The following is a 23,708-nucleotide window of genomic DNA, read 5'->3' as shown; positions in this document are numbered from 1 at the left end:
GGCGCGGCGGCTTCCCGGCCTCCTGTTCTTTAATTGTAATCGTCTTTAATGTATTGTACCAGCCGCCGTTAACAAAATGATAATTGCAACATCGATCTTGCAAAAATCACTGCAGAAAACTCGGGCTGCCGCGTTTTCACACAGAGGTGAAGGGCAGTTCAGCCCACCGCCAGCAGAGCCCGGCTGGCACCAGAAGTCCTGCATCGTCTGCATCTCCTGCATCGCCTGCATCTCCTGCACCGTCTGCATCTCCTACTTCCCCTGCATCTCCTGCATCCCCTGCATCCCCTGCATCATCTGCATCTCCTACTTCCCCTGCATCCCCTGCATCCCCTGCATCTCCTGCATCTCCTGCACCACCTGCATCGTCTGCACCGCTTGCACCACCTGCACCGCCTGCATCCCCGTTCCCCCACAGGATGGTTCCTGGCACTGGGCCCTGCCTGCACGGGATGCTCAGCCCCTGGCCAGGGGGTGATGCTCGGGTGGGAGGCGATGCCCGGGCAGGAGGCGATGCTCCGGCAGCCTCCAGCAGCTCCCAGCCAGCCTCCAGCAGGACCCCAGCACCACGGTGCATCCCACACCTTCCCCACTGCCCGGGCTGGGGACCACGCTCACCGGGACGGGGAAGACCACCTCCCCTTTCCTTCCTCCTCTCTCTTCTAATTTCTTTCTTCCCAATTTAAACTCCTCTCCAGGATAATGCAATAAAGACATGAAGCACCTAATTTTCATTGGGGGACAACAGACGCAATGGTATATTTACCCAGTCATACCATTATGAAATCCTACAATTAAGGCTTCAATCAGATAAATGCAATTACATAATACGATCTTATACGATATAATTAAAAACATCTGCAATCAAACTGAAGCCGATGGTACAGTAATCCTTAATCAGAAATTACCCACCAGCAGCTCCAGTGGGGAGGCTCCACGCCGCAATCCAGCGGGACGTGGTGGCAGTTCCATGGTCCTCTGTGGGCACGGCTTGGCCACGGGTGGGTGCCCCGAGGGGACCCCGGCACGGTGAGGGGGGGCTGATCCGGCACTGCCATGCCCGGCCCCGCGCCTCGCCGTGCCGAGCAGCACCCGCGTGTGCCGGGACGATCCGTGCTCGGCTGGCTGCGAGCGTTTAAGCAGAATTGACTGTGTATTCAGGCACTTTCAAACACAAGTAATCTTCATCTGGGAGACGGGAAGTGAAATATGTTATTGCTGGCCGCAGTAAATTACCCGTGCCAGCCCTCGCGTATAAAACATTACAGTTGCTGGCCAGTGCACTTACTCACCGCGCTGTCTGCATCCCATGATAAATTATGAAATAAATGGATGCTGGTCAGTCCTGACACGCTGCGGGGGCTCGGCCGGTCACACCAGCACTCTGCCCAGCCCCAGGACCAGGCAGAACCCTGTGCATGGGGCCAGATCCTGCCCTAAAAAGCACCGGGGGCAGCTGGCAGGAGCGGGGAACAGGCACTTTCAGGCTGGTTTATCGCCTCCTCCCTGGGAAGCAGCCCTGCACCGCTGTGCCCGTCCCCTCCCTGGGACCCCGTGTGGGTGACCTCAGCCTCACAGCACTGCAGGGTGCTGGTGCTGGTCCCGGGGCACCTGCTTCGTCAAGGCTAACGAGCTGCGGTGCTGGAGGGCGGCAGCGTCGCACCCCGGGGAACTGGGAGGCTTGTTTCTTTTCCCAGGGAAGGCCTTAAGAAAGCAAAACCCCAAACCGTAAAATAAATAAAATAAAATAAATTCCTGCAACTTTAACAATCATTGTGTTGGATTTGGGAGATGTTATTCCTAGTGACAGACAAGGGCAATTATCTGCTATCCGCCAGCAGTTTTAGCCTAATTTCATTACCGCTGTGCAATTCTTCCTGAGCCGCTAGTCTATCACTGTCTCACAGAAAGGATTAGCCGGCACTTTCTTCATCTTCAAATGAATTTTAGCTGTCATGCCCTTGATGAATAGAACGGGAGGCGTGCTAGCCCATGCCGGCGAGCACGGCGGCGCGGCTGGTCCAGGCCACGGGGCTGTGCTGGAGCCGCCGGGCCCGGCACGCGTGCGGGATGCTGCCGGCCGCTGCCGTGCACCACGGGCTGAGCTCTGGGCCCCGTGCTCTGTATTCTGGGCGGTATTTTGGGCCTGCTGCTGCTTGCAGGAGGGTCTGGGCACGGTCTGCTCTTCCCAGAGCACGCCTAGGAGCGAGGCGGCGCTCCCCAGGCCGGTGCATGGGCAGCAGGCTTCCTCCCGGCATCAGGGCTGGATTAAAATGACAGCGGCCGTGATGTAACGGCATAACGAACAAGCCATCCTTCTCCCTCTCCAGAAGATGTTTAGCTGTCAGTCCGGGCCACCGAGGAATAGCGAAAAGCAATTTGAGCTTCAGAGCTGAGATCGAAGGCGATGCTGCGGGGACAGCTGCCCAGGTGGCGGCGTCCCACGGGGACACGCTGCGGAGCCGCCCGCCGGATGGTGCTTGGCGCTTGTGGCCGGGCTGGCAGGAAGGAGCAGCAAGCCCTTGGTGGCCACGAACCCTTGGTGCCTGCAAGCCCTCGGTGGCCACAAGCCCTCGGTGGAGTGTGCGTGGCCGGGGGATGCCGCCCGGCCCCGAAGCCCCCCGCGGCTTTCTGCTCCCCAGGGACCCGCAGCGCTCCCCGCATGCCACGCACCCACCAAGCTCCGAGCCTGGCGCCGGCCCGGGGGCTCCGTTATTTCACAAATGTTAATTCCCCACCGGCGCATCGTCCCGGTGGAATATTTTAGCACCTTTAATGCAATTTCCTCCTCTCGCTGAAATATCATCTCAATACGAGCCAGCCGCACCGTATACCTGCTCCCTAATAAACCTCTGCGACTTTAATGAACTAAATAGCAAATTACTTTTTTATTCAAGAATGAAATTTCATCATATTCATAATTCATATTTTATTTCAGACATCTGCTGCTGATTACATTACATTTAACTAAAATTAGATGATGCTCAGAATGTAATTAAGCCCCTGCCAAATTCTCTGGCCCACCAATACCAGCCTCGCTCAGCGGGGGCCGCTTGGAACCTAATATGTAATTAGGAGCTATTTTCTAGCTGTTTTTAAAGTCTGAAAATTAGCTGCCTTTATTAATCACACAGACAAATATAAAGCGGAGCCAACGCTTGCTGAAATTTCTAAAAAGGATTTTTTTTTAATTATACACCACATAGTGCTGAGACTCATTTTGAATGTTGATTTGTTGTGCACTGACATTTTGACAACTAGTTCTCAATTTGTCTGTCGTAGTTAGGCAACAACAAAGCAGACAGTAATACTTAACTTTCAAAACCTCTCGGCGTGCCGGGAGGGGCGCGGGGCGGCGACGGGGGCTGCTCCCCGCTGCCTCCGAGCATCCCCGGCCACGCTGAGCCCATGGCCGGGAGGAGCAGCGGGAAGGGACGGGGCTGGATGCACCCATGGGTGCTGCCCGGGGCTGGATCCGGATCCGTAGGGGTGCCCGTCCCAGGAAGATCCTGCTCCGGGGGTGATGCTGCTGCAGGGGGGACACTGGTGTCACTCAGTGCCACCTGTCTGGGACGGCAATGGCATCTGGGGACACTGCCTGGGGGCTCTGCGAGGTCTGGCAGTGCACGGAGCGGGACGGGGCTGGGGCTCCCCGTCCTGGCAGCCCCCATGGCTGGAGGGCCCCCAGCAGCCCCCCCCACAGCGGCTGCACGCTGACATTTCCTCGCTGTCCCTGACCCTTTTTCTGTTCTCTCAAATAATGTCACTGCCTCCTTAGCATCTATTCATCAGAGCAGAAAGAAGCCACCGCTGACACGGATTAAAAAAAAAATGCCATCTGTGCCTCGCGGGGCAGGGCAGCGCCCACCGCGGCCCCAAAAGAGCACTCGGCCTCGTCCTGGGTGGGGGAAAACCACTGGGGGCAGGGGCATATGACGGGATTTCCTTTTTTTTCGTGTAAGAAACACCAGCGTCCCCCTGCTGCGGCTGGAGCTTCGGTGCCAAGGAAAACACCCCTGTCCTCCAGAACCCAGCAGTTAACTGCTGGAGTAGCTGGGGCTGCAAAGCGACCCCTCGAGAGCGTCCGTGCCGGGTCCTGCTGAAGGGGGGAAAGATCCGGGACCCCGTCCTGCTCCCCGAGTCTCCCCACATCTTCTCCTGCAGGCGGACGGAGAGTGGCTTCCCCTGCCCGTCCCCGTCCCGGCTATTAGAGGCAAACCCCGGCTCGTTAGTCTTCCTGCAAAGCTCATCATGTGAAAAATGAAGCTCAAGAAAAATTAGCCAAATTACCAGGCTAATCCTTCAGCGGCAATCGCCGCTCCGCTACACATCCGTAAAACCAGACAGGGGAGAGGAGAGGAGAGTGGAGGGAGGCAGGTTCCCCGGGGAGAGCACCCAGGCTGGGCTCAAGCTGCGCTCCCCGAGCAGTGAAGCACAGGGTTTGGGGTACCCCGTGTCCCTGTTTGCTCCGTAAAACGAGCACGAGGGGTGGCCACGAGCTGGTGCTGCTGCCGCCGGGTGATTTCTGCGCCCCGCGCGGATGCCAGCAGCAGGCTGATGCCCGGTGCCCCCCCGGTAATCCCGCTGAGAGCGGCGAGGCGCCTGCGAAGCCTCTGATTGAGCCTGGGAGGGAGGAATAAATGAAGGAGAGCGCGGGCACTCCAGCGCTCGCAGATGGATGCTAAATCCGTGCCTACTGCTAACAAATTGGGACCGGCTCCAGCTGCTGACTTGCGCAATTCTGGTCCCGGCGGCCCGGGGGGCAGCATCCTCCCCTGCTGCAGCCCCCGCCTTGTGCAGAGACGGATTTGGGAGCCTGGGGCCGCGGGGCAGGAGGAAAGCTGGGGAGAGGGCCGTGCCCCAGCTCGCCCCGCAGCACCCACCTCAACCCCGATCCCTCCAAGGTCTCGGCCTCCGGGCTCAGCCCCCCCTCCCCGCGTCACCTCTGCATCTCCGTCACCCCCCAGCGAAGCAGAGGGCCGCGAGACGAGGCTGAAAGTTCGCGGACAACAACGCCGCAGGTCACAGATTGCAGCGGAGCTCGTGCCAGGGAGCGCCAAGGCCTCCAGCTACGGGCCTGGCACGGCTGAAAGATGAGAAATGGAGCAGAGCCAGCACAGGGCGACGTTCGCTGAAGGACTCGAGGACTCGTACGGCTCAGCGGGCTGGTATCGGGAGGACCCACACGTCTTAGTTATGATTTAAAGCAGCAAATCAACATTTTTTAGTTCTTTTCCTACCAGAGCTGCCAGGCCTTCTTCTAAGGAAAGCAGCTAACGCTGATTAACCCCCGAGACGTTGTTTTGAAGTGAAGTTTCTTCGCAGGGAACGTGGCATTTCTTTGTGCTCACCAGGAGAAGCTACAGACACATTTAAGTGGTTATGAAGGCAGCACGCATCCAGATCCTCACATTGATTACACTGTATTAGAAAACGGTAAATTATTTATCAGGCTTTCTGACTTGTGATTAGCGTAAAGCTGTTCTTGGATGCAAATTGGAATTGTAATTAGACATGTAGAAAACCAGCATCTGAAACCGGGTTTTACTGAAGCAGTGTACGGTACTTTTTTCCTTTTGTAGCCAGCGTAATTATCAAAGAACACTTTGCACGTATAAAATGTCGATTTATTAAAAACAGAGACAGTTTTATTTATGTCTCATCAGTGAGCTAAACGTGGTCATGAGGATGGCAAAATGTTAGAGCTAGCAGACCTCAGCTTCTCACACTTGATTTCTTATTCCTGCACTGGAAGGGGAAAGCGAGCTCCCCCACCTCTGACGCTGTATTATTTGGCTTTCAGTGAAGTTAATTCTTGAACAGAGCAACACTTAAAAAAAACAAAACAAAACAAAAAAAACCCAACAACAAAATCTTCAGCAGGTATCGAAGAGACCCCAGCCACTAAGAGTCAGCTTATTACCTCAGGGTACTCCGGGGTCACGTACTCACCTCCCGGTTCCATGCAGTTAGCAGTACACCGCTAAGATTTCAGAAGAAGAAACATTTAGGTTTTATACCTCACCGATTGCAAACGGTGGTCAGCTCTTGAAAAGTATTTTTTCCTTACTTAAAACCAATTACTTTAAACTAGAACAAATCCGTGTTTGCTTTTGCTGACCCCCCATCTCCCCCACCTTTACCCCCCCCCCGACAGGAGGCACAGTTCACACCCCCACCAGCAGGCACGGGTCGAGCACGTGCTCATTTAAGACAGAAGAAGTGTGAGAGCACGCTCCCCAGACAGATCCCAGAAGAGCTACTGTAAGAAAATTCTAAATTCTAGAGATTCTAAAACTGCCTTTGCCTTCAGCCACCCTCCCTGCAGGTAACAGCCAGAGTCTGAACCAGACCTCGGGCACATGAGCAGAAAAGGGTCTGGTTACAGGACCCCGTTTACTAGCCCAGACAGGGTGAAAACAGTGATAATTTCATTAGAGTTGTGCTGTCTTTTCATGTTAATTATCCAAGCCTTAATTAGTAACAGGTAAGAGCTCTATTTAAATGTTTCCTTTCCACAGTAAATTGCAGTCCAGGAAAAACCAAGACCCAAGTGTCGAGCCCTGAGCTGCCAAGATGCTTTTCACCCAAAAATGTCAAAGCACTCCGCACATCCGCCTCGCCAGCCTCGCTGCACGCCCTCGCAGGACGCCAGGGGAGACGCGGAGAGACACCACATGCATCTGAAGCAGGAGAACCAAGCAGAGTGTCATTATCCGTGCTGGAATCCAGCCCAGAGCTCTCCTCCTGCCCCTCGAGATTAGCACAGCAGTTGAGTAAGGAAATTCAAGAGAGGATTTTTGAGAGGCTGGGTCGGACTCGGACCCAGCGCAAGTGCGAGCAGTTGCTCCTGGGTCCTCGTCGCGGTCCCAGCTCCCCAAGACACCGGCCCTGAACCCCAGCACCCAGAGACACCCAGACGGGATCACTGGGGAGAAGCTCCCAGGCAGCAGGGCAGAGCCAGCCAAGAGCTCGGCCTGGCCAGGGGCAGCGGCTCAGCTCTCGGAGAGCGCGTGCAGCACTTGGGCGTTTAAAGACGAGGAGGAGTGCAGGGTCACGCCGGGGGCCCCGATGTCGGTCTCCCAGCATTCAAATCCGCAAGCGCACAGATCTCGCTTGGCTGCTTCCACGGCCAGCGGGGTGGTGTCTGCCAAGAGGGAGGCAAAAACAGCCGGCGGGTGAGCCAGGCCGTGCCTGGAGGCAGGAAGGGGCGATCACATTCGCCCCCGTGCCGCGCCGGGCGGGCGGAGGGGCACTGACCTGGTCGCAGCAGGGTGATGCCGCAGCCGCCGCCGCCAGCGCCGGTGAGCTTGCTGTGCAGGCCGTGCGAGGCCGTCACCCGGCACAGCCGGTCCAGGGAGGGGTGGCCGACTCCGATCACGTTCAGGTGGTGCTGGTTGATATCGAAGAGTTCCTAAAAGCGATTGCACAGAGAGGAGATGAGCAGGCGTGGTGGCAGCAGCTCTTCCCGGCCATGGGTCCTTCCTCGGGAAGCTGCGGGGGGCTGCCCTGCCTTCCTGGCCACCCGACAGCCACCTCGTGTCTGCGGGGAGCTTGGCCACCAGCACACCTTGGCGTCCAGCAAGGTTGAGGCCAGAGCCTGAGCCCCGTGCTGCTCATCTGACCCCATCCCATGATTTGCGCTGCTCCTGCCCACCACCGTGACAGCGGTACAGCAGCTTCTGGACCTCCTCGCTCAGGAGGGAGAAAATCCTGGTCGCAGCAAGCTGCTCACAGATGTTTATTCCAGGCCCTAAATCAGAACTCCCCGATGCCTCCCGGCTGTTTTCCCTCTCCCCGTCACACAAGTGCTGAGCTGGAGACTGTGCCGAGCCCCTTGCTGGCTGTGGGAAGGGCACTGAGCCAGCACTGCTGGCTGTCACCTGCCCTGCGATCCACCCAGCATCACTAAATCCAGGGTTCTTCTAACACAGCCAGGTCAGAACCAGCCCTGCTGGAGAGGAGACATGGAGTTGCACACTGCAAGCCCAGGGAAGTAAAGCTTCCCCCTCTGTGTGGGCTGCAAGCCAAGGGGCCTCTCACCAGCACCGCGCCGGGCACCTGGCACCCAGCACAAGAGGGGTCAAGAGGAGCTCCTGCCCTCTGGGAGCAGCACGAGCCTCTCCGCAGGCAATGCCGCCCTCCCAGCAGGGCTGCCTGCACGCCTCTGTGCCAGCCAGCCCCCAGCGCCGCTGCTCCTGGGGAAAGCTGCCGTGGGGACAAAGCCCGAACGCCCCAGGTGACAACAGCAACAGGCAGGGGTCAGGATTGCAGCTTCTCTCTGCCCCGTACTGGAGGTGCAGAGCTGCGGAACAGAGGGAAGCGCTCAGCTACCTCTCACAGAGCAAACTCTGGGCCATGAAAGGACATCAGACCCCCAACGACAGCAGCATCCTCCCAACTCATCGGCACCGTCAGCGGGGGAAGCTCGCTCTTAACAGTGTTGGTCTGACACCACAAAACTCGGTCGTCTTCCCTACAGGTACCTGCTGCCCCTCTTGCTGTCCCAGAGGGTGCCACAAGCAGGAGCCAGCTGGGACGGGACCCAGCAGCACCCCGTGCTCCCAGCACCTCCCTGCCTGCTGCAAGCTCACGGTGAGCAGGGAGGGGTGCTGAGCTGGGAGGGGTGCTGCGTGCGAGCTGTGAGCTCTGACACTGCCATCCCTCAGCTCCGCTCGGGTCTCCTGCCACCACCACACAGGAGAGGACGATGCAGGAATAACCCTCTACCCACCTCCAGAGCATTTCTGCACTGTGCTGGAACAAACGTGGGAAGACGAACCAGCCCGCTGCAAGCACAGCGCACGTATCACAAGTTTTGTGCTGGGCTGGACGGGCGCCCATCGAGAGGCTTCTTTACATGCCTGAGCGAGGGCACAGCGCTCCCCGTGACGATCCAAGACACCTGTCATCTGCTCCAAGACCTGCCAGGAGTCGGCTGACAGCTTATGACACAGTAGACTAGTTCGACGGTTCGAATGCAGGGCTGCCCAGAACTGCACGTTCCAGAAGCAGCCAGATGCGTGTGCACATGTCCATGCTGCGCGTGATAAACTGCGCCTCCGTGGGCTCTTCAGACTCGAGACGAACCCGCAGCTTCGGTACAGAAGGCAGCTCACCGCAGCCCTGCCCCTCACGGGACAGCCCCGGGGAACTGCACCGCTGGTACCGACGGGTCGCTCAGCACCCGTGGCCAGGTTTGCCTCAGCTGGGCACCACCACGCGTCCTCGCCCCGCACGAGGCGGTGCTGCAGCGCTCCCGGCACCGCAACGAGCTCCCCCCGCTTGGCAGCGCGTTCCCCCCACGGCAGCAGCCTCTCCCCCTCTGCACAAAGCCAAGCCGAACGCAGATCTCCGCATGCACCTCATGCATCAACGTCAGGTCAGCTCTGGGCACAGCTCCGTTTGTCATCCTCTGGAGCCAGGACGAGCGCCGAGCGCCGGGAGCTGGCTCGCGACCAGCCCCTCGCCGACCGGGGGCTGCTGGGCTCTCCGCTCTCCGCTCCAGCCCCGGCAGTGACAGAGCAGCAGACGAGCGAGGCTGGCGTCGCAGCCCAAACACACCCCACACTTTTCAGACAGAAACGAAACCTTTAGGGCTACGAGTCCCCAGAGCACCAGGTCTGCTCCCTCCCTCCCCGTCCTCTGTGCTGCGGGAAGACACAAAGAGCATTTTCTGTCCCCCAGCTCCCAGAAGGGCATTAAGAGCAGCGCACGCAGACCACAATTTCACTCCGACCTGAATACTTCCTGCTATCAAATTCTTTCTTAGCCCTAATGGTCTTTAAATGACATTTTGATGTTCAACAGTAACAGTGTCTAAAAATACTGGCGAACAAGCCCCTTACCTCCAGCACAGGGTAATACTCCGGTGATGGATTTGCAGGCATCGCTTCCAGAACACTTTGGCACTCCTGAGAAATGGCATCGATGGAGTCCAGCACTGGGTTCATTATAGCCGGGAACTGAGAAGCAGGGAGGCAAGATGTGAGCAGACTGCTTGCTGGACCTCACGCCACCCTGATAAAGCCGCCCCGGCCTTTAGGAGCTGCACAATTCCTCGCCCCCCTCAGGGCTCTAATTCACAGAAAAACCCAGCGCAGAGCAGGGCAGTGCCCAGACGCTCACACCTGCAGAAACTGGAGGAAGAGAGGGAAACAGAGGGAAACAGGCCAGAGGAAGGAGCTGTTCTGTTCATGGTGGCACACTGGTGATTTCTGCAGCAAGCCCTGTGTGCTGGAGGGAGGGAAGGAAGCTCAACTCCAGTCGCCAGGCGCTAGCTAGGAGCGAGTTTCAACACAACAACCACGAGAGCTGCCTGCGAGCCCTGCACAAGGAGGTCAGGGCTCACTAGGGTTATCTCCTATCTCCCCCCAGCGCACGCCCCCAACCCCGTGGCCACGCAGGCGCTGCACCTTCAGGATCTTCTCCTTGACCCCCGCCACCAGGACCTTGGTGCTTCGCGGGACTTTGGTGTTGGTCAGCAGGATCCTCAGCATCGGCACCCTGCAAGCAACAAGACACGGTCAGCCTCCTTCCTTCGGGAAAGCCCCGCAGCTCCCAAGCCCACCGGGCCTCTCGGGGCCTTCAGTTGAGCACAACAAAGGTAAGGGTCCCATTAGTTTGGGGGAAATTAGGCAGGTGCTCAAGCACCGGCTGGATTCAGACTTGTTCCTCTCGGTTACAACGAACAACTGCGCTAGCACGATAAACGGGACTAGCGTATTTACTGAAATCTGTGTTTCTCAAGTAAAATCCTTCCTTTGAAATACTGCGAGGCTGGCCAGCAGTAGCCATTAGCTGCTAATAAAGCAATTTCATGCACTGGGGAAGATTTTAATGATTATCCTCCCGTGGCAGGAGGCATTCAGGGCCTGGACCTGCTCTCTGCAGCTCGCTTTTTACGCAGCCCTGCCATCAGGTAAGCAAGAAGTTTCCCCCTCCCCACAATGTCATTTGCTACCAGGAGCAGATCCGTTCCTGCTGCCCATAATGCCATGAAATTAATATCGATCCTCTGCGCTGTGTTCATCTGATGTCGGATAATGACCAAACATTTTGCTGTTCTCGCCCACCCCAAACCAAGACGACACTCAAGCTCCCCACACCCGGGACGAAACGGGGCCGCGGAGCCCCGCGGCTCGCAGCCTCATGCAGCGCCACATCCGCCCGAGGCATTTCTGACATGTTCCACCCACTGCACGTAAGAGTTATTTTTAAGCTCCAGTATTACCTCTTTAACGATTTCATTTTTCCTGATTGGTATCTCAGGGCTCCACCTAAAGTGAAACACACGCATTGTCTCAGCGCACAGCCAGCCGAGATAAGGCGGTATTGTCAGAGACAGAAGGTCTTTCATCTTCAGAACCTCACCCAGAGCACATGACAGTAATTGCAAGGAACACCAGCTAAATGAACCATGTTCGCAGGCAGCATGAATCTGCCCGGCCCCGCTGACTTAATGAGAGGCTCTCGCTGGACACGGTTAACCCGGTGACTTTCCCTCTGCCCCCCTCTACCTCAGGATCACAGTAATTTATTTATTTTTCTAAAGGCAAAGAGTTTGGCCAGCATTAAATCTTTGCTGAAAAAGAGACTCCAGCAACGATTCCCCGGGGTAGAGCCAAGCGTGCTGGTTTCAGACGGGACTGGACGTTTGTGCTCGTGTCAGCAGCTGTCCGCTAGCAGGGAACTTCCCTGTCCTGAAGGATTCTCTCGCCTGGCTCCTGCTTTACCAAAGCAAAGGTCTCATTAGAAAGATTATTAAAAGGAAAAGGACACTTCCAAAACACTTGGAAGTCTCTGCTAATTGAAACTGCGTGACAGCTGTCCGAGTGCATTTTCTCCTGCCTTATCCCGGGGACAGGATTACGTTTCTTTGTTCGTACCAGAACATCTCGGTTCTTTGCAGCAGGGTCTCTGCCCCACAGCACCTGCCCGGGGGATGCAGATCCCTGGTGTAAACGCAGGTCTGCCAGCCCCCCGGCTGGCTCCAGTCCCAGTTAGGGACGGGGCTCACCACCTTCCAGAGCTGACACGCAGCCTGCGCTGGAGAACAGAAGCGTGGCTGCTGCTCTGGCACCCAACAGCCCCTCAGCACCCGCATTTAGGGCCGGGGAGCAGCACACACGCACGTACCCCAAGTGGCAACAGCGTTGTCCACACCCGAGGGATTGCCGTGGATCACCCGCTCCCCCTGGAAGGCCCAGCTGTTGATCAGAGTCATCTCTTCTTCCGTCCACCTGGAAGGCAAGAAAAAAGACTCAAAACCACGAAAAACGGCACACAAGGAGCACAGCAAGCACAGAAGCGGATCAGGGTCAGCTCGCTGCGCACCCAGCCCCATCCACACCTCCCAACACCGTGTTACCACACACTGCCCTGAGATCCTGCTCAGCGACACGCAGGACGGCGAGTTCACACGCAGATGAGAACGCCAAAAGTTGCACCCCACACATGCAGCTCCAGCCTCTAATTGCCAGCTGCTCAGCCGCAGAAGCCTCACAAATTGGGTCAGAAGATGTCACTAGAAGCGATGCTCGAGCAAAGGCTTTGATTTTTAGGGATTAACTCCTAACACTTCAAGCCACGCTGGGTGCTGGCACTTAAAACACAAAAGGGAAGCAAATGCCGAGGTGTTTATGCTGAGAGACACAAGAACGGGCTCTCCGTTGCCCTGAAAGCAGTCACGCAGACTGGTAAGTGCTTGGAGAGGTTAAACGCTGGCTGAAGGGCTCGGTGCTGGGTCAGGCTCAGCCAGGATCGAGGCCCCTGACCGAACACACCAATTAAGGGGCCGTAGCAGCACAAAAAGCCAACACGGAGCTGCCGGTTACAGAGCACTTGCTGCCTGCAGCTTCACCACGCTGGTTCCTTCCCAAGCGTCCCCCAGCGCACCCGCACAGCCAAGCCCAGAGCTCGCCCGATTCCCAAACCCAGCCACGAGGGAAGCCCGACGTCCTGCAGAGCCAGCGGGTGCTCCTGCGCCCTGCTCTAACACACTCAGACACGCACAGGCAGGCGTCCATCCCTCCCCTGGCACACAGCACTGCCCGCCCTACAGCCCACGCACGCCCCAAGGCGCTGCCCGAGTGGTTCTAATGCTCCGTGGGATCAGATATCCCAGCACCGGGACCTTCTGCAGAGATCAGGGACCTTCTGCAGAGATCAAAGCTGGCATTTGGTGTAGCGACAACGTTCGGTTTTTGGACCGCGGGGCCCAGAAAACAAACTGTGTGACGGCAGCGGAGGCACAGACGTAGATTTTAGATAAGCACCAAGCAGCCCTACAAGAAATAAGGAACAGCCGCCGACCCCTGCTAGGGTAGGGCAGAAATTAGGGGAGCCGCCTGCTACCTGGAAGCCTCCTCCTCAAACTTCCCACGTTCCCAGGCTGCAGCTGAACATCTTCATCCATCTCCACACATCTTTAATTTCACTTGCCAATATTTAATCTGCGAAGCATTCAGGAAAACAGCTCACACCACCGCTACTCAAAATAGAAGCGCAGTTTGCTGTAAACCACTTGTTTTTAATCCTCTCTGAGAGGCTGCGATTCTTCGCGACGCAGGAGTCATTATATCACGCTGTTCTTTTCTTGCAATGCTAAGCAAAAACCTTCTGAAGTCTGACACCCCCATCTCTCACTTACCCCTCTGCACGCCAGCTGGAAGAAAAAAATTACGCTGTATTCAAGCTGAAGCTAAGAAGCGTGAGCAGGGAATGAAGACATCCTTGCTGCTCACTGGCTGGTTTAGCACTGGCCTCTCGTTTCTCACGTCGTGTGCTCGGGCAAACCTCCCCATGGTCACAGCTCACAAACCCGCTCTAGGAACGTGTTTCTGGGTCAGTCTGCAAGCTCAGAGTTTGAAGCTACCCCCTCTCATGGTCTCACTCTCAGGCCCCCCCAAAATCCACAGAGCCAGCCATAAAAGGCTGCACCTGGCAGGGAAGGAACAATAGAGGGTTCTGCAGCTCCAGCTGCGATACGCATCTCTAAGCAGAGCCTCCTCAGACACACAGCAGAGCAGAGCAGTTTTTCAAGGTTCAACTCCAACCGAAAGCCACGCAGGGGAGAGGGAAAGAAACTCCCTTTCAGCAGCCCCTGATAAAGGGCAGACTCAGGCAAGAAATCAGAAGGAAACCTACCACGTGCAGAAAAAAAATCCACGTGAAGATGCAGGGAAAAAGAAGGTAGAAAGGATCTTTGACTCTTTGACAACTCAAAGCAAAACCTAAAAGATGCTCAGGGACAGAGAAGAAATAGAGGTAAAAAAAATAAAACACCACATTAAAGCACGTGTTTTATTTTCTTGGCAAAATAAAGCTACCTTGCCCTAGACAGAGTAAGCAGTGGGTTAAATGTGCACATTTGACCGAGTCTCTGCATCCAGGTGCTTTTATCAGGAGAACAGAACTGTAAACACGATTCGCAGGTCAGAGCCCTGGGACAAGACACGCCTCTGCTGCTGGAGCACAGGCAGCAACAGGGAGGGAAGGGAAACGAGCCGAGCTCAGGGTGCCACAGCCACGGCCACAGCCAGAGCCTGAGCCCAAGAGACAGCCGGACAGCCCAGGAGAGGCGCCAGCGCCAGAATTTGCTCGGATAAAAGGAAAGACAGGGGCACAGCGGTCACGTTGCGGGATGTGCTGATCCAAACAGAACCCCCCCAGCCAGGGACATCGACCCCACACTGTGCCATGCTGCTGTCAGAGAGCAGAGCTGCCCCCGCGGCGTGCTTCCAAGGCATTAGTTACCTGGCTGTGGTCTCCCCGTCCTTCAGAGGGCAGGAGATGGCTCCGCAGGCGTGCAGCAGCGCCGCCGCCAAGCACACCGCGTAGGCAGCGCTTGACCCCAGCCCGGCTCCCATGGGCAGCTCAGACCACACCACGATGTCCACGCTGGGAACATCTCTGAAACACAAAGGGCAGGCTTACAGCGACCTCGAATCCCATCTCGAAACAACCTTTCGAAGGTAAAAGATGCCATTTAGGACCGATCACAGGAAAAGCTGCTTGAAAATTGGCACCATCAGCACACGCACACGCACCCGCCGCACGCAGGCAGCTGAGTAGCCTCACCGAGCCATTGTACCAGAACAAAGCCTGGCTGAATCGGATCTATGATTAGCACAGCTCGTCAAGCAGCTGGGAGGGGCACCCTGTAACCAAATACTTGAGTAGCACCATAAAGAGACCCTTCAGAGACTGTTGCGTGAATTTAAATATACTTTAAGTGAAGACCGAGTGTCACAACTTCCCAACCGCACCGTTACACCTCGCTGGAGCAAGAAGCTGCCGGGGATGATGAAGGGCGCACGTGCCCGTGTCCACGTGGCCTCTTCTCCACCGACTGTGTCAGGGCTGTTACGGACCCCAGCATCAAAGCCAGGAGCCTGTATCGGCAGGTGAGCGGTGGGAACCACAACCTGGTGGTTTCAGAGCAGGCTGGTCACAGCCCCAGCGCTGTCACCGAGCAGCAGAGACTGCAAAGCAAGTCTCTGTCACGTTCCTTTAGCCTTCGGTCCTTGGCTAAGAGTATTGGAAACAGGCTGTGATGGTGCTGCATGTATCACACCCCGCCCCAAACACCCTTTCAGTAACTTAGATTATCACCAACTGCGCTGATCAAGTTTAGAAACTGAAACAGCCGTGAGCTGTGGTGACCCCAAGTTCTCAAATTTGGAAGGAGACCCAGCTTAGCAGAGGGATCAGCCACTGAATTCACAGCTTGTTTCCGTAGGTGTTTCTCCTACCCACGCTAAGCCCATACGAAATGAGCTGCCTGCAGGGCAGGACGTCTGTCTGTCTGTCTGCTCCTACTGACCGTGCAGGAAGGGTGGGATGAGCCGCTCTGACTGCAGCATCTCAAAGCCAGATGCGTAAGCGAGAGCCAAGGACTCCCAGCCCACCCGCTTGGGGCACCCCACCCACCAAATACACCAGCTCTGAAGGGGTCTCTTGAGGTGCCCAGAACCTAAATAAAGTGCGATTCCCTTTGATTTCTTACTTTGCCTGAAAGATTTGGTTTCCTTCTGTGACCTTAAAGACTCAACTAACGCTGAACGCCCAAAACACGTTTATTTTGGGGCAGGAGGACAGCCTTACCCATACTTAGCTGAAATAGCCAGGCACATATAAAGGAAGGCAAGAATAGCAAGGCTGTCAGGAGCTGAGGCTTCGGCAGGGATTCCAGCAAACTCTTTCAGTGCTTCCAGCAGTTCTGCGCTGGGGGGCTTAGATTCATCAAAGTCAGCTAGGGAGGCAAGCAGGGGAGAATTCAAACACTTAGAAGCCAGGAAATTGTTAAACCTGAAAGCTGCATTTACACAAACAACTCTTGTTAGAGGAGGCAGACACGGACTATGAACTAGTTTCACGTTTTACCTACAAGCTTTCTGCTCAGGATAAAATAAAGCAAAACCACCAACCACCCCGAGAACCTGATCTTCCTCCATCCCCACACCTGCACCGTCTGACAGAGACTCCTTGCCTTCACTTCTCACGTGTGCCCATCCACCACCAGGCAGAATTTGGCAAGCCAAACGCTGGTTATTAAAGAACAGGGACGCTGAGGCGCTTCAGACGTGTCTGAGATCCAACAGCCAGGGCAGGGATGAGCACAAGAGAAGTTCTGGCCGGTGCCGAGGTTACCGAGGCACTGACCCTGCAGACTTTGTCCTGCTAAGCAAACAGAGCCGGTGAGGGTCAGGGGAGCTGGTGACGGGACCTGCAGCGGGAAGGGACCCACGGGGTCACCCGGCACGAGACGCTGAGCGCCCGGGGGTGGCTGCGGCTGGCTGGGGCCCTTACAGACCCCCTGGTTCCAGCCCCCTGCCCCAACCCCGGGTGCCCCCAGCCCCATCCAGCCCGTGAGGGACGGGACGGGACACCCCCCTCACCCCGTGCCCCTGTCAGTTGATGAACCCCCCCCTACCCCTACCCCTACCCCTACCCCAACCCAACCCAACCCCAACCCAACCCCATACCCCCCCCCCCCCCCAGCCCAGTGCCGCCCCCCCGGGACCCCCCGGTCCCCTCTCACCCTCGAGGCGACCCCTGAGGGCGCGGAGGCCGGGCCGGTCCCAGCTCCTGAGGACGCCGACGCCGGGCAGGCGGACACGGAGCCGCTCCTCGCCGCCGGGCCGCAGGCACAGGAAGGTGCGGAGCCCCAGCGCCACGGCCAGCGCCGCCTGCGGGGCGAACGGGACGGAACGGGGAGTCAGGACCGGGAACGCGAAGCCCAGGCCCAGGCCCAGGCCCGTGGCGGCGCTCACCTTGCCGTGCACCACGGCGTGCTCCCCGTGCAGGATCACCTTCCCCGGCGCCGACACCACCAGGCCCCGCTCCGCCATCGCTGCCCGCCGCCGGGCGCCGCGCCCCGCCCCGGCTTCAGCCGCCGGCCCCGCCCTGCTCGCTCCCAGCCAATCGCGGGGCTCGCAGAGGGGACGGGGCCGCGGGCTGGCCAATCGGGAGGCGGCGGCGCGGGGTGGCGAGGCCCCGGGGTGAGGCCGGCGGGGGCCTGGCGCTGGCCCCGGGGGGCTTGCGGCGGGCGGCGGCGGCGATGCTGCGGCGGGCGGCGGCGGCAGCGGCCGGGGGGGTGCGGAGGTCGCTGGGGCGGCGGCAGCGCGGCGGGGCCGGCAGGTGGGGACGGGCCGGGGAGCGGGGCCGGGGAGCGGGGCCGGGGAGCGGGAGCGGGGCCCGGGGAGCGGGGCCCGGGGAACGGGGCCGGGGAACGGGGCCGGGGAACGGGAGCGGGGACCGGGAGGGGGTGCGGGGAGCGGGGATCGGGGCCGGCGATCGGGGCCGGGAATCGGGGCCGGGGCCCGGGAGCGGGGACCGGGAGGGAGACCGGGGAGCGGGGATCGGGACCGGGGAGTGGGGAGCGGGGCCGGGGATCGGGGCCGGGAATCAGGGCCGGGAACGGGAGCGGGGGCCGGGGATCGGGAACGGGACCGGGGCCAGAGATCGGGACCGGGGCCGGGGATCGGGGCCGGGGATCGGGCCCGGGCCCGGGCCCGGGAGCTGCCCGCCGCCCCCTGACGACCCCCGCCTCCCGCAGCCCCGCCGGCGGTGCCCGCGCCCCGAGGATCTACACGCGAACGGGGGACGAAGGTGGGCCCGGGGCGGCCGGGGAGCGGGGCCTGCACGGCCCTGCCCGGTCCTGAGCGCCCCCCGCGCCTGCCGCAGGCTTCTCCAGCACCTTCACCGGGGAGAGGAGGCCCAAGGGCGACCGCGTCTTCGAGGCGCTGGGCACCACGGACGAGCTGAGCTCCGCCATCGGGTGAGCGCCCCGCGGGGCTTCCCCCGGCCTCCTCCCCGAGCCCCGGGGGGCTGCAGCCCCGCTCACCCCCTCTCCCCGCCGCAGGCTGGCCAGCGAGTTCGGCGTCGAGAAGGGGCACGCGTTCGTGGAGCAGCTTCACAAAGTGAGTGCTGCCGGCAGGCCTTCCTTACCCCGCGGCCCCGCCGTGTGCCGCGCTGGTTTTAGGCAGGATGCTCCCGTTGACACGTAGGAATTTAATAAACGTAGCATTAAAATATTCGAACGAAGCATCCCATAAATATGTAAGGCTCTGAGCCACAGTTACCCCCCAAGAGACAAACTTTAGCCAGGAAGGAAACCGGCAGCTCAAGCAGATCAGTTGCGGGCGGATAAACGTATCCACATGTACCCAGATCTGTGCCCCCACACGTCACGGACGTGAGTTAAGCCTTGTCACGGAGCCTCAGGTTTGGGATCAGGGCACCGAAACTACGTGGGCGCGATGGTGGGAGACTGCTCCCACCGTGGCATTATGTGGGTTTTACTAACTGGCTTTGCTGTGCACAGGACCTCAGAAGGAGCTAATCAGAGACCTTATAGAGCTTTACCAGGCTGCCTCTGAAACGTCCCGTGCTATGGAGAGATGCTCCTTTCAGAAGTGGATGCGACACCGAGCCAGCACCATCTCCAGCTGTTTGTCACTGCCATTCTCTCAGAAGTCACTGGCTTGGTGTCCCACCAGCAACCAGATCCTGCGAGTGCTCCTGGTCTACTCTCGCCAGGGTCATCCTGGGTGGTTTAATGTGCCAGTGAAAACAAGTACACGCGATAATCTGGGTTCTCATAAAGCAATTAGGGAGCATGTACCTGATCCCTCCTGCCAGCAGGCTGGGGATGATGAACAACAAGGGTCGGATCTTCTTTAATCAGCACAACCAGCTGTCGCCTCCCAGAGCTTGCTGTGGTTGTACTGGAGCATCAAAGGCTGGATAACGTAAACACTTCTTATTTTTGTCCTGATTGCCACATCTAGGTCCAGTGTATGCTGCAGGATGTGGGCTCCAACATCGCGACGCCTCTCTCCTCAGCCAGGGAAGCTCACTTAAGTAAGCCCCAGAGGATTCTCCTGGGATAACAGGTCGTGAATCCACGCTGTGCTGGACTGGCGCTGGGAGGCTGCCCCAGCGTGCGGCAGTGAGAGCTGCCCAAGGGCTGCTCCACACCGCGTGGCTGGGTGCTGAGCGGGTACCGTGTGGTTCCACGAGCTGCTGCTGCTGTGTCTGTGTGACTCGGGCGATGCGAGCTGGCCTGGGGCGCCGCCACAGCTGCTGAATGGGGAACCAGCCCTGCTCCAGCAGGAAGAGGATTTTGGGGTGCTTTCTTAGTGCTTACCAATCCAAGAATTGTGAAAGGAGAGCCCCATCTGTGGAGTGAATGATTCTGCATTTCTTGCAGTTGACTCTCCTTTTCCTTCTGTAGAACGAACTGCTTTCAGCGAGAAGCCTGTCCTGGAGCTGGAGCGGTGGATTGACAGCTACTCAGAGCAGCTTCCTCCGCTCAGAGCTTTCATCTTGCCTGTAGGTATTGCTCGTGCCACTCGCTGCCAGGAGAAGGCTGGCTCTGTTAGGGTAAATCTGCCCCACCACTTGCTGTGGGAGCCAGGAGGAAACAGGTTGTGAAGCTGTTATTTGTGCTGACAAATAGCGAAGAAAAGCACGGAGAAGGACCAGGCCGAGTTAAATTTCCACATGCTTCTGCATTTAGATCTCTCTTCCCAGTTGCCTGGCCATAACAGAGCGTTTGTTCAGCTGCATGTGTGTAGAATGTGATGAGCTTTGCTGCAGTTGTCCAACGAGGTGGACGGCTGTCTGTTAGCAGGCACTGATGTGCTGTTTCGTTGTCCTTGCAGTCGGGAGGTAAAAGCAGCGCCGCTCTCCATTTTTCCCGAGCCGTCTGCCGCAGAGCTGAGAGGTGGTGAGTGTTGGCTCTTGGTGTAACTGAACAAAATCATTAGAAGATGATCAGACTGCCACAATAACAGCACACCAGAGAGAAAACTCATCTGCTCGTTATCGAAGTGACTTCCACGCGAAGCCACTTGTGTTTGCCTGAACCCGCTGTGCAGCAGCGCTAACCAAGCTGCTGCGGGTTCCCTGCTGAAGCAGCTGATGTTAAGGAAGATGTTACTGTAGGTGTGCTCTCCTTACAGCAGGGCAACCTAGTCTGCAAAAAGCTAACATCACAGTCAGTTGTTTCTTCAAAAGACAGCTAGAATGAGGGCTGTACGCCAGGCAAGAGGCAATGAACAGCTCTGTTCCCTCACCAAAATAAGGGTTCCTGTTTACCTGCAGAAAGGCATAACGATCCTTCAGGTTATTCACTTACAAGCTGCTCCCATTATTAAGTGAAACTCACTCATGGGTATCCTTTAGCGGAGCACATCTGCAGTCCTCCAGAAAGTTATGGTAACGATTTGTGTTACGTGGCCACCAAGGATTTCTCCTGGTGGAACTGAACAGCGCTCACACCTGCCACGGGGGATCAGGACAGAGGCTCCACGTGAGGTTGGGGTGTGAAGTTTGGTGCTCCAGCAAATTGCATTTATTTGTTCATTCAGAACTCGCAAGTTAAATGCACTAAAACTTTCCTTTTCTTGTTCTAGCGTGGTTCCTTTAGTACAAGCAGGGGAAGCAGATCCAAACGTGGCCAAATATTTAAACAGGTAAAAAAAAAAATAAAAATCCATCCACCTCCTTATTCTGTACCACTGGAGCGTGCTTGTTGTCGTTCCCTTAGCCACGGCACAGAACTGCGGGGTTTTACATCTCAAGGAGTTTCCCTTCCAGATTATGATCTTTGAAGTTTTAACAAGCAGCTTTTTAAAAAGTATGGTTGCATGGCCTGTGCGTCTGTGCAGACACCGCTGGGGTGCTGGAGGGGCAGTCCCTTCACCTTCTTCTTGAAGGCGCTTTTGGGAGTCACTTCTTGTACGGGCTGGCTTTGCTTTGCTTTGCTTTACCTGCACTTCTTGTGCCGTAATGGAACGTGCTTCGTTGCGTAGTGCACGCTGCTGGGTACGTGGGATGTGAGAAGGGATCTCATTGCTTTTCCCTTGGTTTACAGACTGAGCGACTACCTCTTCGTTTTGGCGCGTTACGCTGCAATGAAGGAAGGGAAGGAAGAGAAAATATACATAAAGTCTGAGCAGTGACTGGGAGCTGGGACGTTTGCTTTCTAGATCATGGAAAGGTAAATCCAGGACAGTGCTTTCCTCAGGCATGGATAGAACAGAGAGCAGGCCTGCACTGGGAACGTGAGCTGCCGAGAACTTCCAACTAAAATAGCTAGGACCTTGTTCATAAATGCTATAAGGAACACAGCTGTTCTCTTCGGCCTTGTCCGAGTATCTCTTGTAGTAACAATGTGGTGCTGGTTTCAGAATTACTCTTTGTCCTAGATTGGAAATGAGTCAGGAGACTTTAATAACTACAGCTGATTTCTAGAGATGTCTTAATTTCCCTGGGCAGTGGCAGGTTCTGTGGAACGACTTTGACGGGGCTCTGAGGAATGAAGAAGAGAAAACAATCAGCTTCTCTTTGTAAGGCACAATGCTCGTGCAGAACAGCTACTGTGCCGAGATTCAGGAACTCTGTCCACAGGCTTTGAAATAATAAATGTGATTTACTTGTACCAAAGGGCCCCTAACTGTCATGCTTTAATACCGAGCCCAGCTTGCTTTTCTTTTTTAAGTTGCTTTCAATCCATCAGCCCTGGCTGGAGCTGAGCTGTGTAGATTTACAGGAACACACTTTGAATTCTTTGGCTCGGGCTGCCTCTCCTTATGCATGTGAAAAATGTCTCCGTGCTGACAATCCCATGCATCCTCTGCCAGGAACGGGCTTGTGCAGGATGGGGATTCAAGGAGGAAGGGCCAAATCCTCCAGGCTAGGTGCAGGTACGACCTGTTTAGTTAGCTGGGCTTAACTCCGTGCAGAGCTGCCCTCCCAGCGCGCAGATCCCTTGGGCACACCTTGGTCACAGCATCCCCCTTTGCCTGCAGGTGTTTGAGTCCAGTTGTCAAATCCCTATCAGCTGCAGGGCACTCGGGTCCAGTTTGCAGATACAGGGGTTGTGGTGAGTAGCAGAGGCCTGGAGCCTTTTCAGCTGGCACAGCTAGAGGTGGAAGAGAGAGGCCAATACCCACAGATGTTCGTACCCCACACATTAACGGCCCTGGGAGTTTCACTGCTGTGGAGCTCTCAGCAGAGCGGATGTCCCAAAGCTTGGGGAATCTGGCTGCAAACACCACGATAAAATGCGGTGCTTCCAGCAGAGAAGACATCCTGTCGCAGAGCTCACCTAGGGCAGCCGAACACTTCATCTTTCAGAACAGCTGCACGTTTTGCTGTTTTTTTTTTTTTACCATTTCTTATCATTTTCAGTAAATTTAAGCGTATCAATTTACATGATACAAGCTTAGCAGCCCAATCTTCTAGCAGCAAGCCAAAGGCACCTCCAAGTAAATTGACAGAGCAAGCTAACTAAAATTCAGAGATCTCAGACTCGCTCTGTTGGAAGCTTTTTCAGCTTCCTGATGGATTGGACTGCCAAAAAACCTGGTACGTAAACAAGTGCGTTACAGCCAGCTGAACGAGTTAACGCCTTGCTACCCACGTTGTAGGTAGAGCAGCCAGACGACTACAGTCTATGCAGTTAAAAGTCCAAGTCTCTTACAGCTCGGAAGTTCAATCTGTCTCACACACGTTCTTCCACGTGGGTTTAGGTTGTCCCTTCCCTGGGTGGAGGAGCATCACAGAAAACGGGGCTATAAGGCGATTACACAGGTTAAGAGCGCTCGTTTCGCACCAAGAGCGCGACTCTTGGTGGTGGGAGCTCTTAAGTCACGCAGCTTCCCCTGTTCAATTATTTAAGCAGGAACAACTTCAAAGTTGCTCCCCAAAAGTCTCTGGCTTTTGTGTTAACTTTTTAATCAGAGTGGGGTCAGAGTGAAGAATGCCCAGCGCTAATAGATACCGCTGGCTCATTATTCACCCTTTTTTTTTTTTAACGCATATTTCATGGCTATTGTTAATGCACATTTTTCACAGAGTAATTTTCCAAGCCGTAGCCTGTAACACATCCCAATGACAAATGCTCTTGATTTGGACTGTACCGTCAGCTGCAATGTCACATCAGACATTTTCTCAATGCCTGCTCCAGACAGGCCATCCAGTTTTATGATAGCTCTGTCTCAGTGATCACTATTGAACCTTAAGAATCCAGAGGCTTTTCAAGTTTAATTGAATAAAATTCTTAGCAATATAAATTCTTCATGAATGCTATATAAATCAGCTCCAGGATGGATTTATAGTATTTTCTTTTTTTCCAGCTGGGGGGAAGAAATCTCACTACTGTTTTGGGACCAAAGCTAGTATTGTTTTGAGTG

At 56.4% G+C, this 23,708-nt stretch overlaps 2 protein-coding genes across 3 annotated transcripts; one reads left to right on the top strand and one right to left on the bottom strand.

Annotated features, from left to right (window-relative positions):
• Positions 1-5,605: 5,605 nt before the first annotated feature.
• MVK (mevalonate kinase) lies at positions 5,606-17,429 on the bottom strand. Of its 2 annotated transcripts, XM_040577607.1 has the most exons (11): positions 17,277-17,429; positions 17,045-17,192; positions 16,108-16,255; positions 14,758-14,913; positions 12,139-12,242; positions 11,234-11,279; positions 10,416-10,506; positions 9,849-9,965; positions 7,261-7,414; positions 6,994-7,147; positions 5,606-6,960 (listed from the first exon to the last, which is right to left on the bottom strand). In XM_040577607.1, exons 1-10 carry the CDS (start codon positions 17,352-17,354, stop codon positions 6,996-6,998), a joined length of 1,194 nt encoding a protein of 397 aa, XP_040433541.1. In that variant the 5' UTR covers positions 17,355-17,429; the 3' UTR covers positions 5,606-6,960; positions 6,994-6,995. The 2 variants fall into 2 exon arrangements, with proteins under 2 accessions (XP_040433541.1, XP_040433538.1); XM_040577604.1 differs by having other exon boundaries at positions 5,606-7,147.
• Positions 17,430-17,575: 146 nt separating this feature from the next.
• On the top strand, positions 17,576-21,952 carry MMAB (metabolism of cobalamin associated B; the record flags this gene model as incomplete). The annotated part of the gene is made up of 9 exons (XM_040577583.1): positions 17,576-17,643; positions 18,062-18,114; positions 18,190-18,283; positions 18,368-18,425; positions 19,296-19,368; positions 19,742-19,839; positions 20,172-20,236; positions 20,925-20,984; positions 21,386-21,952. Coding segments are annotated over 9 exons (657 nt in total), but the record flags the coding sequence as incomplete, so codon positions are not given.
• Positions 21,953-23,708: the final 1,756 nt, after the last annotated feature.

The sequence above is a fragment of the Cygnus olor genome, chromosome 17 (assembly GCF_009769625.2).
Source record: "Cygnus olor isolate bCygOlo1 chromosome 17, bCygOlo1.pri.v2, whole genome shotgun sequence".
NCBI lineage: Eukaryota > Metazoa > Chordata > Aves > Anseriformes > Anatidae > Cygnus > Cygnus olor.
This window is presented reverse-complemented; position numbering and strand designations above follow the sequence as displayed.